Source organism: Odontesthes bonariensis, chromosome 4 (assembly GCF_027942865.1).
Source record: "Odontesthes bonariensis isolate fOdoBon6 chromosome 4, fOdoBon6.hap1, whole genome shotgun sequence".
Taxonomy (NCBI): Eukaryota; Metazoa; Chordata; class Actinopteri; order Atheriniformes; family Atherinopsidae; genus Odontesthes; species Odontesthes bonariensis.
Genome location: NC_134509.1, coordinates 15,266,835 through 15,281,972, shown reverse-complemented (window position 1 = coordinate 15,281,972; position 15,138 = coordinate 15,266,835). Strand labels below are relative to the sequence as shown.

Here is a 15,138-nt window from a genome sequence, read left to right as displayed (position 1 = left end):
TTCTTTTAAAAGATACGATGAATATTGATTAAGTTGCTGAGTGCTGTCTGGCAGCGAGTTTTGTCAAAATGCCCTAAAATGATTCTGCAAGCATTCATAACACAATTACATTCCTCCTCCTCCAACCGTCACTACATGTTATCTGGCTGTTATCTACACTATGACAGTACAGTGTTAAATTTGATATGTTTTTGCATTGTACACAAATAAAGACGATTGATAATAATTTCTGTGTAACTTGCAAGTTATTTAATTTTCTTGCTGTAGCTGATTTAGTTGCCTCACAAACATGCACCAATTTTAATGAAGTACGGGCACTCCAGAGGCAACTCTGTGTCAGGATATAGAACATGTAGTTTACCAATCACAGGGGCCTGTGATTCCATCCAGGGCTCCTGCAGTCTGCATGCCTAAATGTTCTTTGGTAACACATTAAACTTAAACTTAATAAACTTAAGTTACCCTTAATGTAAAATTGGTGTGTAAGTGTGTGATATAAATGCACGAATCTTGAATATGTTGTGTCAAGTACTTTGAGTGGTCAATCAGACGGCAGAAGTGCCACATTACGCACACACTACAATAATTTCCATTTATTTAAACATTTATCCTCTATCCATTCAAATGTGCCTCTCTCCTGCATCCACTCTACCAAAGACAAGTTTGTTGATACAAGACAGCTGCACTCAATAAACGACTCCATGTGGAGCACATTTTAGGAGCTCATTGCCAGCTTATTATTCACATGTCATCGGTGGCGTAGCATGTCTGCTCTTCGTAATAATATTATATCCTGCTTTTGCTGGTCTCTTTTTAAATTTAAAGGTTATCATTAGACTTTAAAGAAGTTTGTTATGACCTTGATTATCATCTCTGATCTGATGTTTCTTGGTTTCCATGATGCTTGTGTCAGTCTAAAAATCTCCTCCTTATCCTTGGCCCTGTGGAAAAGGTTGTCTGAGGACACTTGTACAGTTCCTGAATGGATTGGCAGCTCTGCTGTCCAATCACATGTTTTTCAGCTCAGGCTGGGGAAGTTAAGGCCTCCCAACAGTTCCTAAGTGCTTCAGGTTGTGTGTGCACGAGGCTCATGTAACAACAGCTGGAGACAAGCCATTTAACAGAGTTTTCCAGAACCCGGCTCTGACTTGACTCACACCAGACATCCTTTGATCAGAAACTGTATACAACAAGTAAACACACTCACAGGCTCCAAATAGTAGATAAATCTGCAACGCTTACTTTAAATATGTTATGTATGTATGTATATCACCCTCATTGCTAAGTATTTAGGATTGAGAATGCTGAGGAAGGGTTTCCTTACATATATCAGAAATAGCACCCCAAACACTTTTACACTTGCTCACATGTTCAAATGTCCAATATTTTTTTTCCTTTCAAAGAAAAAGTACAATAAACCTTCATAAAGAAGGAGATGAAGATGGCAAAATTTAATTTCTTTGATGACTGAGTCCATCAGCTTATCACTACTTAAGTGGTTTTACATTATTTTCTATTTAATGACAAAGCAAATAACCTATCAATATTTTTTCGCAATAAACTATACATTTTCCCTCCGATTAACACGTACACTGTATGTTTGATGCACTGCTGATGATATAACTCGCGCTACTTCCTCCATGCCTTTAGTTCCTCTGGCCTGAGCTGACCTCATGTCTCTCCAGAGGATACAATCTGACCTCCATCTCTTCCTGCTCCCTGGTGATACCTTTGTTCTTTGACATCAATGCGGGTTACACCTTTTGTGTTCAACCAAATAAGGAAGGCCAATCTGATGGGCTTTATCAGTGTCTTTACCGGTTATGTTTTTTTTTTTTTAACGATACAATGTCATGACATAACATTATGATGTGCTGCAAAGATGCATATCACTCTCGTTCTGCCCATACAGAAATTACAGAAAGTTTGTGCAGAATAGAGAAGAATTGCTGAGATTATATTGTTCAAAATAAAGGTTTCTTTCAGAGAGGCATCGATAGATAGTAAACTGGTTTTCAAAACAGCTTTAATAAGAAAGGAGGTCTGGAGGTGATTACACAGCATAATGTGTTGTGAAACTATTGGCGGAAAGCAGTTCACAGTTGCCTGTCCTCTAGGATTGATTCAATTTGAAAAAAAAGTGTATCTTTAAGATAACATCTTTACATGGAACTATATTAGGCTCAATGTCACATGCACTTTGGAAAATCCATCTGTCTCGGTATGTTACACATTTTTCGTACATCACACTGAAGCCTGAATGGTGAGTCGAAGCAATATGCACAGCTCAAACGCTGGAGCAAAGAGGAAAATCCTAGCACATATGAAGAAGACATTAGTAAACAAAATAACTGCTTCTATTTACATCCTAAATAAACTTCTGAAACTTCTTTTTATAATGATCCCGACAAGGAAACATAATTGTGTAGAACTCCATCCAACACCGCTGTTTGTGTGACATCCAAAGACTTGAATTGGCGGTGCCTCAGCAAGGCAGTGATTTGCATACTGCTGGACGAGTGGTAACATCTCTGAGAGGCCTGTAATCTGCAGCTGAATAAACTAAGATGAATAATGATGACAAAGTGAACTAAATACTATGGGAGTGGATAATGAAATGACATTAATTCATGTGCAAAAAAAATCCCATTCATATTCCATCTCATGTGAACACTGCCAGCTTGTAACTACAAAAAGAAATTTTCGACCACTGCCAAATGTCTTTCAGAGTCACAATAGAGTTATTGTTTTTTTTTTTTCCTTTTCTTTCTTCGTGTTTTAACAAATGGGGACGCTGACGACTTGTGTGTAGTGGTTGTTTACAGATAATAGCGGTCTGCGACCAAAGGGCCACAGGCCAGATTACTCTTGTTAAAGTGGTGGGGTCTCCATGGGATATGGTATTTCCTTTTCAGATGAATGTTCTCATAACTGATGTATGCTGGAGCTGACAGACAACAGAGATTACTCAGCAGGTTGTTGCCAGATTGTGAGATCATTAGCTAAAAGTAGATGCGTGGGGACTCCATTAAAGAAATCTTTGTTTTTCCGTGTACAGTTTTGATAAGGTGTAAAATAATATCAACAAAGTTTAACCTTTGCATCAACTTTGAATTTGTTTTGGGCAATATTGAATGTGTTACAATTTTTTATTTTTTATTTTATTTTTTTTTTCAACACAGTGATAGTGTTTTTTTTTTTTTTTTTTAGAAAATGCACAGAAACAAAGTTACAAAGTAACTGTTCTGTATGACATTAAACAATATTTTTTTGGAAAATTTTCCAAGACGAGACTGAAAAAGTAACAATCATTCGTAAGCCCGTCACTGGATGGGATGATAAGCAAATGCATATATTCAGAGGTAAACATGCTGTGTGAGTGCATGCAAACACAGTGCATAAATAAACAAATTCTGTCCCTCTCAGATACACCCACTGTCACACGAATATCCGCCATCGCACCACAGAGTACTTTCATAAAGTGTATTTTAACTCTGACAATTATTAACAAGATTCACGGCATTGAGGAAAGCAGTTGACAGGAAAGCTCTGGAGTTTTCAGAATCGCCATTTGGTCTGGCCTATCCAAACGCAAGTGTGTGTTTGTGTGTGCGCAGAGGGGGTGGGGAAGGGGATGGCTGCGTTGTGTTTCCTGTGTCGCAGTTTACTGTTTTTTAGAGCAAGAAAAATGGGCTTATGTAACGGTCATGTGATTTAGCCAGAAATAGTGGTGGGGCTACAGCTGCTGCCTCTCCTCCTGCAGCTCGGTTCCTTGGCTTTTGGCAGCAGCCAGACAGACTCACTGCGCACTAGTCCTGCTAGCTCAGAAAACAACTTCTGCTCAGTCACACGCTCAAACACAAATTTTGTACTGAACATGTAGCAAAGATAATGCATAGAATGTACTTGTTGGAGAAAACTGCAAACAAGCACTCATACATGTACTGAAAATATTGACACGCAGTCAATGTTAGAAAACCTCAGAGTGAAGAATCAAACGTGCAGGAAAATACAGATTATTGTGCACTGACTTGCAAACATTCGAATGTTCACAAGCATATACCCATTTGTAAAATAGGATATTAACACAATTTTAACCTTAGCCCCCTAGGAAAGTAGGCCTTGCATTGAGGTCACAGGGGTCGCACTGTGCAACTCCATCTGGGCCAAATTGTGATTTCCATATGCTTGTATATTATTTCATGGAGCAGTGTGTGTGTGTGTGTGTGTGTATGCGTGCTCATGCATGTGTGCACATGAGAGTGATGGAGTAAATGACTGTGTGTGTGTGGATGAAACTATCTGTGTGTGGGCGTACAGTGCTGAGAGGCTGGTGGACGTGTGGAAAAGGAGGGATGGAGATGCAGTCGTAGAGAAGGAGAGGAGTGGAGGAGGAGGAAGAGGAGGAGGGAAGCTGTATAGTGAAAAGCTAGTGGAGCGGAAGGAACCTCTCTGAAATGGGAGATCATTGGCTTTAGCTAGGGGCTAGGCAGGAGGCAGGAGGGATTCTCGCCATGTTAGCATCACTGTCAGGAATAGTCAGGCTGCAGCCAGTGTCCTGGTTCCACCAATTCCCTCATGCTATTTATTGTATAATACACTAGTAGTCACACATCGTCATGGTTGAGAGCAAAATAATTACTATTATAGTCATTTTCACCCTCACAATCACGAAACTTTGATCTTTTCAGCTTTTATTTCTAAATCCTCTCTTCTGCATGCCTTTAAAATGACAATACTTGTTCTGTGTCACGCAGCATGTGTGGTCACCATTGAACTAACGTGGCTTCTTGTCCTCCTACAGGTCAGCACAACTACCTGTGTGCTGGGAGAAATGACTGTATCATTGACAAGATCCGAAGGAAAAACTGTCCAGCATGTCGTGTACGGAAGTGTCTGCAGGCTGGGATGAACCTTGGAGGTGAGGAGTCACCACCTCATTCCAAATTTGCACTGTTATAATGTCTCCAAAGTTGCTTTTCAGTTAGCCTCAATCAGCTTATAAGAAATGATAGATATGAAAAAAAAGGACTAGTTGTGATCCATATAGACCCAGGGAAGCTGAGTCATAGGCTGTTAGGGTGTATATACTACTCTACAGTAGGTGTAGCTCTACAGTACTATACATGATGTCTTCTGATAAAGCCTGAAGATAAAATAAAAGATGATACTAACTGAGAGGGATTCATAGAAAGTGTGTGTGTGTGTGTGTGTGTGTGTGTGTGTGTGTGTGTGTGTCTGTGTGTGCAATTTTGCATTTATTGCTAAGGGTCATATTCCACTTCAGGGTCACTGTGACATACACAAATCTAGAACCACACTTGAAGCTCTGCTAGCTCCCAAAGTAAATCCAGGCATGAATGTGAAGCATGAAAAAAATTCTCCTTCCTCTGAATACTACTGAACATTTTTAGAATTTTATTTCATCAGATATGAATATGATATTAGTGTAAAAATATATAGCAAGTATCTAAAAAAAACTCTGGGAAATTTCAGCACTGTGGTCACAATTGTGGGGCTTATCTAAGATACTGCACATAAGATACTGGTTTATAAGTCATTGGGAGAGAGGAAATTGGGAAATGCACTCGAACTGTCTGCTGTCATGTCAAAATAAGTTCTGTATAGCGCAATATATATATGCCAAGACGGGCTTTAAGTAACCTGACTCAAAAGCGTCCCGCTTGAGAGTATTTTCTGAACTTTGCTGTGTTGCTTCACTGTGTAAAAGGCATCAATGATGCATTTTCTATTTTTTGTTTCCGAGCAAAATATTATCCACTATGTGGGTCATTTAATTTAAAATGCGCTTTGTACTAGTTAGATGTTAAGAAGAAGCTCTCACTTTAGATGTTTACATTCATCTGACAAAGAATTAAGAAACTGCCCACAATGTGAGAGGACTTTTTGGACAGATTCATATGTTTTGGGGGGATTTTTGGTGTAGAAGCCTTATTGTCTGATTTGATGTCAACAATAAGATTTAGAGTGTAGTAGTGAAATGAACTGCTCAAATATGACTAAACTTTGAAAATTTGAGTGCTAAGGAAGAATGATATAATGCTGGCATCAAGGCCTGTAGTTTTCTATGCTACATCCAACACATGGGAACAAGTTTATCCTGTTCAATCAACAACAATTACAAAAACAAAAAAATCAATCCTGATTTGGATAATTAATTCCAGAGATGTTTTCAAATAGAAAATCCTTGGATTTTTAAACCTTCACCCTATTTTTGCTTGCATTTGGGTGGAGGTTTTTATTGTCAAGCTCACATAAATAGCCATGACCGGTGTCTGATAAACAGCTGTAACGGACAGTAATTAATCAAATCTGCAACTAGGTTCAGATTGTTATTATGCCTGTCTCAGAGCCATACAGTAGACAGGCCTGAGATTTGAGGTCTTTTTCTGCAATGTGAATTTGTGAAGGGTAACTCTTTCATGCAGAATTTGACTTGCTTGTATATATTTTAGACAACACACTAATACAAAAATGACAAATTATTGATCAGCGAATAGAAAGGGTGATGAATGATGAAACATCAATGGCCTTCTCTCTCAAAAAGTGCCTTCTGAAATGCTGTGTATAAATGGCAGCTTGAAAGTAGCGTCTGAAGCAGTACAGCACAGCAAGACAACAGGCGCAACATTGTCTCCTTAAGTAGACCACCTGTTGTCACAGTCAGTCATAAAAAACACTGTCATTGCCCTCAAGTACCCGTCAAGCTCAGCATAAGAGCATAAGAGACAAAGTTACACCCAAAAACTATGAGAATTTATTTCATTCTGTCTCTTATCATATTGATATATGGGATTATGACAGTCCCACCAGTCATCGTTTGGTTTTCCTCTGGCAATGCTCCTTCAAAAACTGCCACAAAGGAATATTTTCAAACCTGACAATCTACCATGTGTGAATGTACAAACACGCTTGGATAACAGCAGATTATTAACTTGAGCATATTAAACACATGACTTGGAGTAAACATCTCTCGATCTAAGTGCTATGTGGCGTTGAAAGGCAACAGATGACCATGAGTCATGAATAAAAGCTTGGGGTTGCTGATGAATGTGGCTGTATTTTTAGTACTTTAGCAGCGTTTTAGCCTGGTGAGTGAGGGGGGCTCAACAGTCCTATTATTCCATATGAAACAGTTTAAAAAAGCCGTCTGAATCCCAAAGTAAAATAACTGAATTTTAGCTCTAATGGTAGGTAACTGTTAAGTCTCCAAGTTTTATTTTTACTATTCAAACATAAAGTAGAAAAGAGATTTGCTTCGGTAATAACAGCCTGTTTCTACATTCACTGGTCCGGACTTTGGTTGACTAGGATAACTAGTATCATGAAGCTGGTGCTCAACTGGTTCCTCTAACTTGGGCTCAGCTGCCGAAATGGTAAAACCTGCAATTGAATAGAAGAAAAAAATAGGTTATGCACGGTAAAGTCTAAACTATTCAAGAGCATGAGGAGAATGAATAAGCTCGTAGGGGCTGTTTTTGTGGGGAAGAACGCTCCCTTGCCTGGTGATGGATATTATGAATAAGAGCAGTATTTAAATAGTTAAAAGTATAAGTGGCTAATGCATTGCCAGTTCTGTATGTGTATTTTTTATTCTCATTACTGATTGAGGGGAAAGGACTGGGAATTGTTATGATGGTTAAAAAAAATCCGAGATTTAGTTTTCATTTATGAAAGTATACATGGCCCGACAACAAAGTGACTCCACTGACATACAAATATGTCTTTCTGTTTTAACATGGAGGGGTGAATACATTTTCAGTACTCTGCCTTTAAAAAAAAAAAAAAAAATTTTCCTGGAAGTCATTTCATTTAAAAAATAAATGGATGCACTTTTAATAAAGGACAAGAGGTAGCATCATTCGGTTAACAATAGAATTTGCTGATCACATATTGTGTAAACCTTTGAAATGAACTTCTCTGATGTTATTGACAAATATATATATTTTGTCCCATTAGGGACATGTATTAGGACATGTTCATTGATGATAGAGTAAGTATCGAATATTTATTTTGAGATGAATGAGGAACCACTCACAGGCTTTAATTCAACCTTAAACTGCTGTGCAGCAAGTTGCCATGGTGATCCACAATACCAATAGTAAGCTTGCGTTTAGATACAGCAAAACTTGAGTGAAAGGTGTTTTGTTATTTTAACTAAGAATTGCTAACTGCCAGCTCTGCCAGGCCACTGTTGTTGCTATTCTTGATATCATTTAGCTTCAGAGCTATTGGCTGTGGAGGTGGACACGCTCTTAATGTCGGCCCCGTTCTTTTTTTGTCTTTTTGATCTTACGTGGCCTGTATGGCAAACAATAAACTCTGTGTTGTAAACAGTGACATGTAGGACTACTCTGCCATATTCACTTCACCAAAAAAAATCAAAAATGGGCCAGTAGCATTTATACGTAGTCATTTCACTTCGATTGCTTTACTTCAGGAAGTAAACGTTAGCCACAGAAAGGGGTGCAGATTTTGAACACTGACCTACAAACTAAAGGTTTGGCACAGCTACATATTTATGGATTTTAAGGGATCTCCTCCTTATTCCTTCCCCCCGTGAAAAATTGGACAATTATTGTCTGACCTTGCTAGTCTGTGGGCCCAAAGTCTCATTTGTAAAATGTCACTGGAAAGCGGTGAATAGCTGCACTATCATCAAGGTTGTCTGTAATTGTGGAAACAACCTTTTTTCGACAGTTTGCTTCATTTACCCTAAATAATTAAATATTCCAAATGTTTGTTATGTAATAATCTCAATAATAGCAGTAGTGTAGATAAGCTGCAGAACATGACCCATATTAATATGCCTGTGACCAGACGCATCCTACTGAGTCAGATCTGGAAAGTAAGATTTGCAGAACACTGCTGAATTCAGTGCACATCAAAGAGGATTTAGAAGTAGACAAAGTCAATACTGGCTGAAAAAAAGGGGTGTACTCTCCTTATCTACACTGTTCCATTGCTTCGCCAATGAGCGTTTTTTCCAAAAAATGGACCTTAACTCCACTGCCTTGGACTGCAGCTGGAGACAGTGGTCCTTGTTCTGCTCCCCTGGAGATCTGTTTTGAGCTGGAGGGCCAGTCCAAACGGCCTCTGCAGCAGGCGGAAACCCCAGACTGCTTTCCAAGTCAATGAATTTGGAGACTTTTTTTGGATATTAAAATGAAACAAAATAATAGAACTATCTTTCATACACACTGCTTGGTCATTGGTATTCTATGCATTGACTGATTACAGTGTTGATTCTGCACAACCTGTGATAAAAGACATAGCTTCAGGTCCGAAGGGTAAGGTGGGGCTGAGAGCACAGAGACAAGATAAGTTCAGTGTACACATAATAAGATTATATATTTTACAATAATGCAAATTTTATTCTATACAAAATGTAAAAACAATTGTATTCTTTGAATAGCAGTTGTTTCCATTACAAGTCCGAATTCAGGGAAACATGTTTTTGAGAGGGACAAGGCTAGTTTTTAACCATTACTGAATTTCCAAAATCCTCCACTTACATACAGCCCCTTTAAGGTCAAACAGATCATAATAAAGTGGCCAACCCAAACATCTCTCTCATTATTACAGCCATATTTTTTTATTTATTTTTTTTACTCTTAGGTCATAGCAAAGAGTAGAACAAAAAGCAGCACATGTAGTTGAGAAAGAACAGAGTGTATTATCTTGGTCAGCGCTGTGAAAATCAACATGATTTTGAACAATAACTTTTAAGAAAATGTTGGAAACTAGCTTATGGTTTGCAACTAGTTAATGCCGACAATTGGAGCCTGATATGATCAGATAAATAAATGCAAAGATACAAAACTTATAAGAGTGAATTAGCATCAGTAATGATTTATTGACATTTGTTTGGCATGCTAGCTAAAAAACAGCAACGTGTGAAATGTACTGTAAATCCCAACATCATAATGGAAAAAAGTATAGATAGATAGATAAGTATAGATACATTTCCAACATGAGAATTCAGGGAAGGAAATAGATGTAGCTGCTTACATAAGTATTTTCAACAAGCATAAAGTTGCATTAACATTCATTGTCAGGTTGTTTTCAATGAAAAACTATCCCCAAAAGAGTGATTTATCAAGAAATAACCTGTACTTTCATGTGGACGTGGTCAAATTTATCATTTAATTGTAATTTTAATAATCTGTTGTTACAATTTTTTCATAAAATATCATTTCAAATAGAGGGATACAGTGAAAAATCAGCTTTGGAAAATTAGATAAGTATGCAGTTTACACAGAAATAAGATATAATATATATATAAAAAAGGTTATTTTGTCACACTAGCTGTGATATCAAACATTTTAGAAGAGCAGACTTAAATGTTTTCAGTCAAATGTTTCTAGAAGAACATTAGAAATGTGAAAAATGCCACCATCAACACTGCGTTAATATGGTCTGTTGTGCTCCCCACAGCGCGAAAGTCCAAGAAGTTGAAGCTGAAGGGAGTCAGCGAAGACCTGCAGGGATCTAAAGATGGCCAAATATCCACAGGTGGCGTTGGAGGCGGTTACCTGTCTTCAGAGAAGGAGCTGAATGCCAGTGCTGCCAATGCCCTGGTGCCCCATGGGCCTGGGGTGGTCACACCTTTTCTGCCACCCTCCATCTGCAGTGTGTTAGAACTGATTGAGCCTGAAGAGGTGTACTCTGGCTATGACAACACACAGCCTGACACAACTGACCACCTGCTGTCCAGTCTCAACCGCCTGGCTGGAAAGCAGATGGTACGCATGGTGAAGTGGGCCAAAGTACTTCCAGGTTAGTGTGCAGCAGAGCAGAGGGCTGAGGCCTAAATGCTGTTTTTATGGGCAAACTGGTGAGAGAATATAAAGGTGCCCTCGGTTATGTTTGGAAAGTAAGCAAGGTGTGTAAATGAGATTTTTAAAGGTTACATTTATCATATGCAGTCAAAGTATTTTAGGCTGTGCTTTGCTTTGTGCCGTATGCTCTCCCTTCATGCTTTTAAAAGTCAGTAAAAAGGCTTTAGGAAGTTTATTAAATTATCATAAAGTTCATTACATTCCAAGTGCTTTTTTGTTTTATCAATTTATTTTGACAAAATGTGATCTAAAAAAACCTGTTTTATTTGTTGAGGAATCAAAGAAAGTGTTAAGTGGTAAATAGTGTCAGTTTGATCAATCTAGGCATGTTGGGGATGTTTTTGTGTACTACTGGTTTTGTTAGGGTACACAATTTTCATGTTAAATATTAGGCAAGGAAGTGATTTTTTTAAAGATTCAACAAGATTAGAAATTAATCCTATTTTACCATTAAATAGATTTAGGAATTGAGATGAGGATTTCCAAACACATTCAGCTCACCGTTGCCAGATTTTAAATTTGACAGAGCAGATATCTCATTATTTTCTCTGCATACACTACATCGCAGAAAGAAAAAGACGTTTGAAAAGGGATAAACAGGTCTCCCTCCCCAAGCCCCCATGATGCCACTCGGTTGTAGACATAATGAAAGGTGCCTCACAGGTAGATCTTTGAGCCTGTTTAATTTGCTGTATTGCAAATATTTGATACCTCTACGGTGTCTGCTTGCCATATCCGGACATATAAATAGAAGCCAGACAAAAGGGTCAAAATGAGTACCTTTGACTTTCAGATATGCCACTGCCTGAGTTCGGTTTACATTTGGATGTGACAGGGCTAACACACAGGGCAGCATGGACCAGCGATGTCAGTAACAACAATATGTTCAATAAAAGTCTTTCACTTTTCTTTTTTTTTAGGTATTAAGAGCTGCATTATTACCATCTACCTACTTTCACTACCATGTCCATAAGTCTTTCAAGCCAGATATTTGACAAATCTTTTCCATATATGTTTCTCTATAAAATACTTTTTTCCTGGCAGATTGGCATGTATAGAGACAGAAATAGTCCCTAAACCTTCATAAGTCACTCGTGTGTCCTCAGTTGGCTTACGTTTTGCATGAGGAGGAGGTTCTTGCCAGAGTTTGATTGAGGGTTTGGCAAGTTTCCCATTTGACTCTATTTTGGGAGCTTCATAGACAACATGCCCACGACCACAGGCCTTGCGAGATTTGCATAAAACAAGATTGGGTGAATACTCGTCACTGGTTATCATGTTGACACAAAACCTGGCACAGAAATACACACTAACTAATGCAAAGACTTAGGTAAACACACATACATATAGGGCCGAGGTAGATGGATGGCACTTTTTATAGATCCAAATCTATTTCATCAGTGCCTGAGTGTTGTCTGCTACATTTGGACACAACTTGTTGTAATCTCATCACCCACATCTCTGTGTGCTGTTTGTGTTTTTTTGTGCTAGGTTTCCGGGGCCTGCCCATTGAGGACCAAATCACCCTGATCCAGTACTCATGGATGTGTCTGTCCTCCTTTTGCCTCAGTTGGCGCTCCTACAAACACACCAATGGACAGATGCTCTACTTTGCTCCTGATCTCATCTTTAACGAGTAGGTACACACTTTCAAACCTGCAGGAAGTCACACCCGTGGCTCTGTTATTAAATTCTCCCTCTGCTAAAAATCTTTTTACCTTGTTAATATGTCTATGAGATGTTTTTTTTTGTTCGTTTGTATTCATGTGTAATGGGATATATTTAGGGCTGGGCAACGATTTTAATCAAATTAATCACATGATTTCCCGGTTTAATCACGATTAATCGCATTTGTACGCAAAATCCAAAAATTAATTCAAAAGTAGTGTATAGCTTTTAGCATTTAGTTTTATTTTAGATGTACTGCCATATGAGTGAAAGTGCCATAACATTTGTTGTATAAACACACTTTTAACATCAGCATTTTTATGTAGAAGCCTGGCTCCACTGTCTGATTCGTTGAATAACTTGCTGGTATCAATTGTGTTTTGCCTTTAAGTGATATTTTAGACTGGAACTACTACGGTGATAAGACAATTCAACTTGGCAGAGTTTACAGATGACTTTGGTTCTGTCGACTCCGCCGTCTGGAAGAACTTTAAAATGAAAATGGCCAAATAAAAGTTCTGTACCCTTCTCCATGTTTGGTGGATCCGCCAATTATTTCTTTTCCGGTTCCGCAGCAGACAGCAACAGACTTTTACAAAATAAAAGCCTGTGAGCAACAGACTTTTACAATAATAAAATAAACAATAAAACAGGGGTGGTCCGTAGTGGGTTGAGCAGGCGCCCCATGTACAAGAGCCTATAGTCCGCGCTGCAGCTGGCTCCGGTTTGAGTCCCGCATCGGACGGCCCTGTGCTGCGTGTCGTTCCCCCTCTCTCTGCCCCCTGCTTCCTGTCTCTCTGAACTTTCCTATCCATTAAAGGCACAAAAGCCCTCCCCCCAAAAAATGTTTTTTTTTTAAATATTTTTTCCCAAAAATTTAAAAAAATAAATATATAAAACCTGCGTTAAAGCAGAGCTCAGTAATACGGGGTTTGTTTACCATGCAATACACACCCCAAAGCTGTAGGGGGAGCTCCGTAGAAAATAGGCGACAGTCTAGCCAGACTGTCGTAAACCCACCAGAGGCAATTTACGGTTTATTTTTCAAGACACTGGCAGAGAGTTGGAGAGGGGGTGTGTCTATCAGGCTACCTGGCTCGGCTCAGAGCCCTTTACGACCTGCCGTGAAGCAGTAGTTCTCGGCTCTCGTGTGTCGCGAGACTTCCAGAGCTAAACAAAGCACGTGGCGCCACAGGCAAAGTTGCAAGCGCTGTTTCGGGCTAGGGCCACCAGATGGAGATGGAAATGTCACCGTTTTCATCGGAACGGGTCAGCCAAGCAAACTGATGATTGCCAAGCAATATTATGACCATGAAAAAGTTGCATAGCATGTCTTTAATGCGCAATAAAATATTTATCGGCGTTAAATAATTAACGAGTTAACGCGATGATAATGAGTTAACTCGCCCAGCCCTAGATATATTATAAGCAAAGTCAGCCATCAGTGCAATGGATGAGGATTTTTGTTTAGAAGCCGGGGAGCGCAACCTGCAGTCTCAGAAACTCAGCCTGTGTGTTTCATGTTTATGAATGCGTTGTAAGAAACCAGTGAAATAAGGAAGCTAATGTGAGCTGAGAAGTTATTACACGCTAGTTTTAGAAGTCAGTGAAAGCAAGGCAGAGTGAGGAGCCATGGCTCTTGAGCAGACATGACAGGCAGTGTCAGATGTGAGTGTGGCTAAATTAGCACATTTTAAGGCCCCCATTCAGCGAGTGAGGAAAAACGTATCGATATAAGCAGCAACATGTCAGAAGACTCATATCTGTCAAGCCTTTTATCAGTATTTAGATTAATAGAAAATACATCTATTTTTGTCAGACGTTTTGTATAACCTTTAACATACAAAAATTCAAAAATAACTGTTACAAATGTTAGAGAAGCTTAATGTGTTTTTCAGAGCAGTTCATCGTTTCACACTGTGATTGGTTGACGGGTCAGGCCTGACTTTATTGTGTTTACTGGCTTTTGTTTTCAGTGGCTCATCTAACGTTTATTTATGCATAAGCACAAATTTTCATCAAATTTAGAGCAAGGGGGCGTAATTTCCACCTGTGCTATTCTAAGCAATCCATTACAATAAATGAAAACTATTTAGATTTAAATAAAAAATTTTGGGTAATTACGTTGCTTTCTGGATGTTGTGATGTCCTTTAAACAAGGTCATAATCTTGCGGCAGAGTTCAGCTTTCCAAGGTTGTGCTTTTTGATGGTTCTATAAGTGCTGGCAAAGAGGATCAAAGCCTTCCTGGAGCACCAACAGTCCACTTGATCTGTGGGAATTTGTATGAACAGGAGGGCAAGTGAAAAGAGAAGGGACTGTATATGGGCCTTTAATCTGGTGGTAGCTACAGGCCATGGCCGCTGATGAATTGAATTTTATACAATTAATCAAAGTGCAGAATAGTAACCTCTGTAGGCAGCTAGCTGTAGACAGGCAGGATCAGTTAGGGTCAGGTTTAAAAGCTCCAACTAATAGCTTGTGAAAGTCTGTCATTGGGTTAGTTTGTCCCAAATAAATTAATAAATAAACAGCAGCCCAAAGGTTACTTTGCAGTGCCTTTGTTTTATATCACTCTGTACTTATTTACAGAAGCTGTTTTTTCCAAC

At 38.9% G+C, this 15,138-nt stretch overlaps 1 protein-coding gene across 1 annotated transcript in view; it reads left to right on the top strand.

Annotated features, from left to right (window-relative positions):
- nr3c2 (nuclear receptor subfamily 3, group C, member 2) overlaps positions 1-15,138 on the top strand; it is a 98,917-nt gene that overhangs the window by 64,469 nt on the left and 19,310 nt on the right. Inside the window, exons 4-6 of the mRNA XM_075463154.1 lie at positions 4,805-4,921; positions 10,459-10,800; positions 12,354-12,498. Coding sequence (XP_075319269.1) covers positions 4,805-4,921; positions 10,459-10,800; positions 12,354-12,498 — 604 coding nt within the window. The remainder of the gene's footprint in view (positions 1-4,804; positions 4,922-10,458; positions 10,801-12,353; positions 12,499-15,138) is intronic.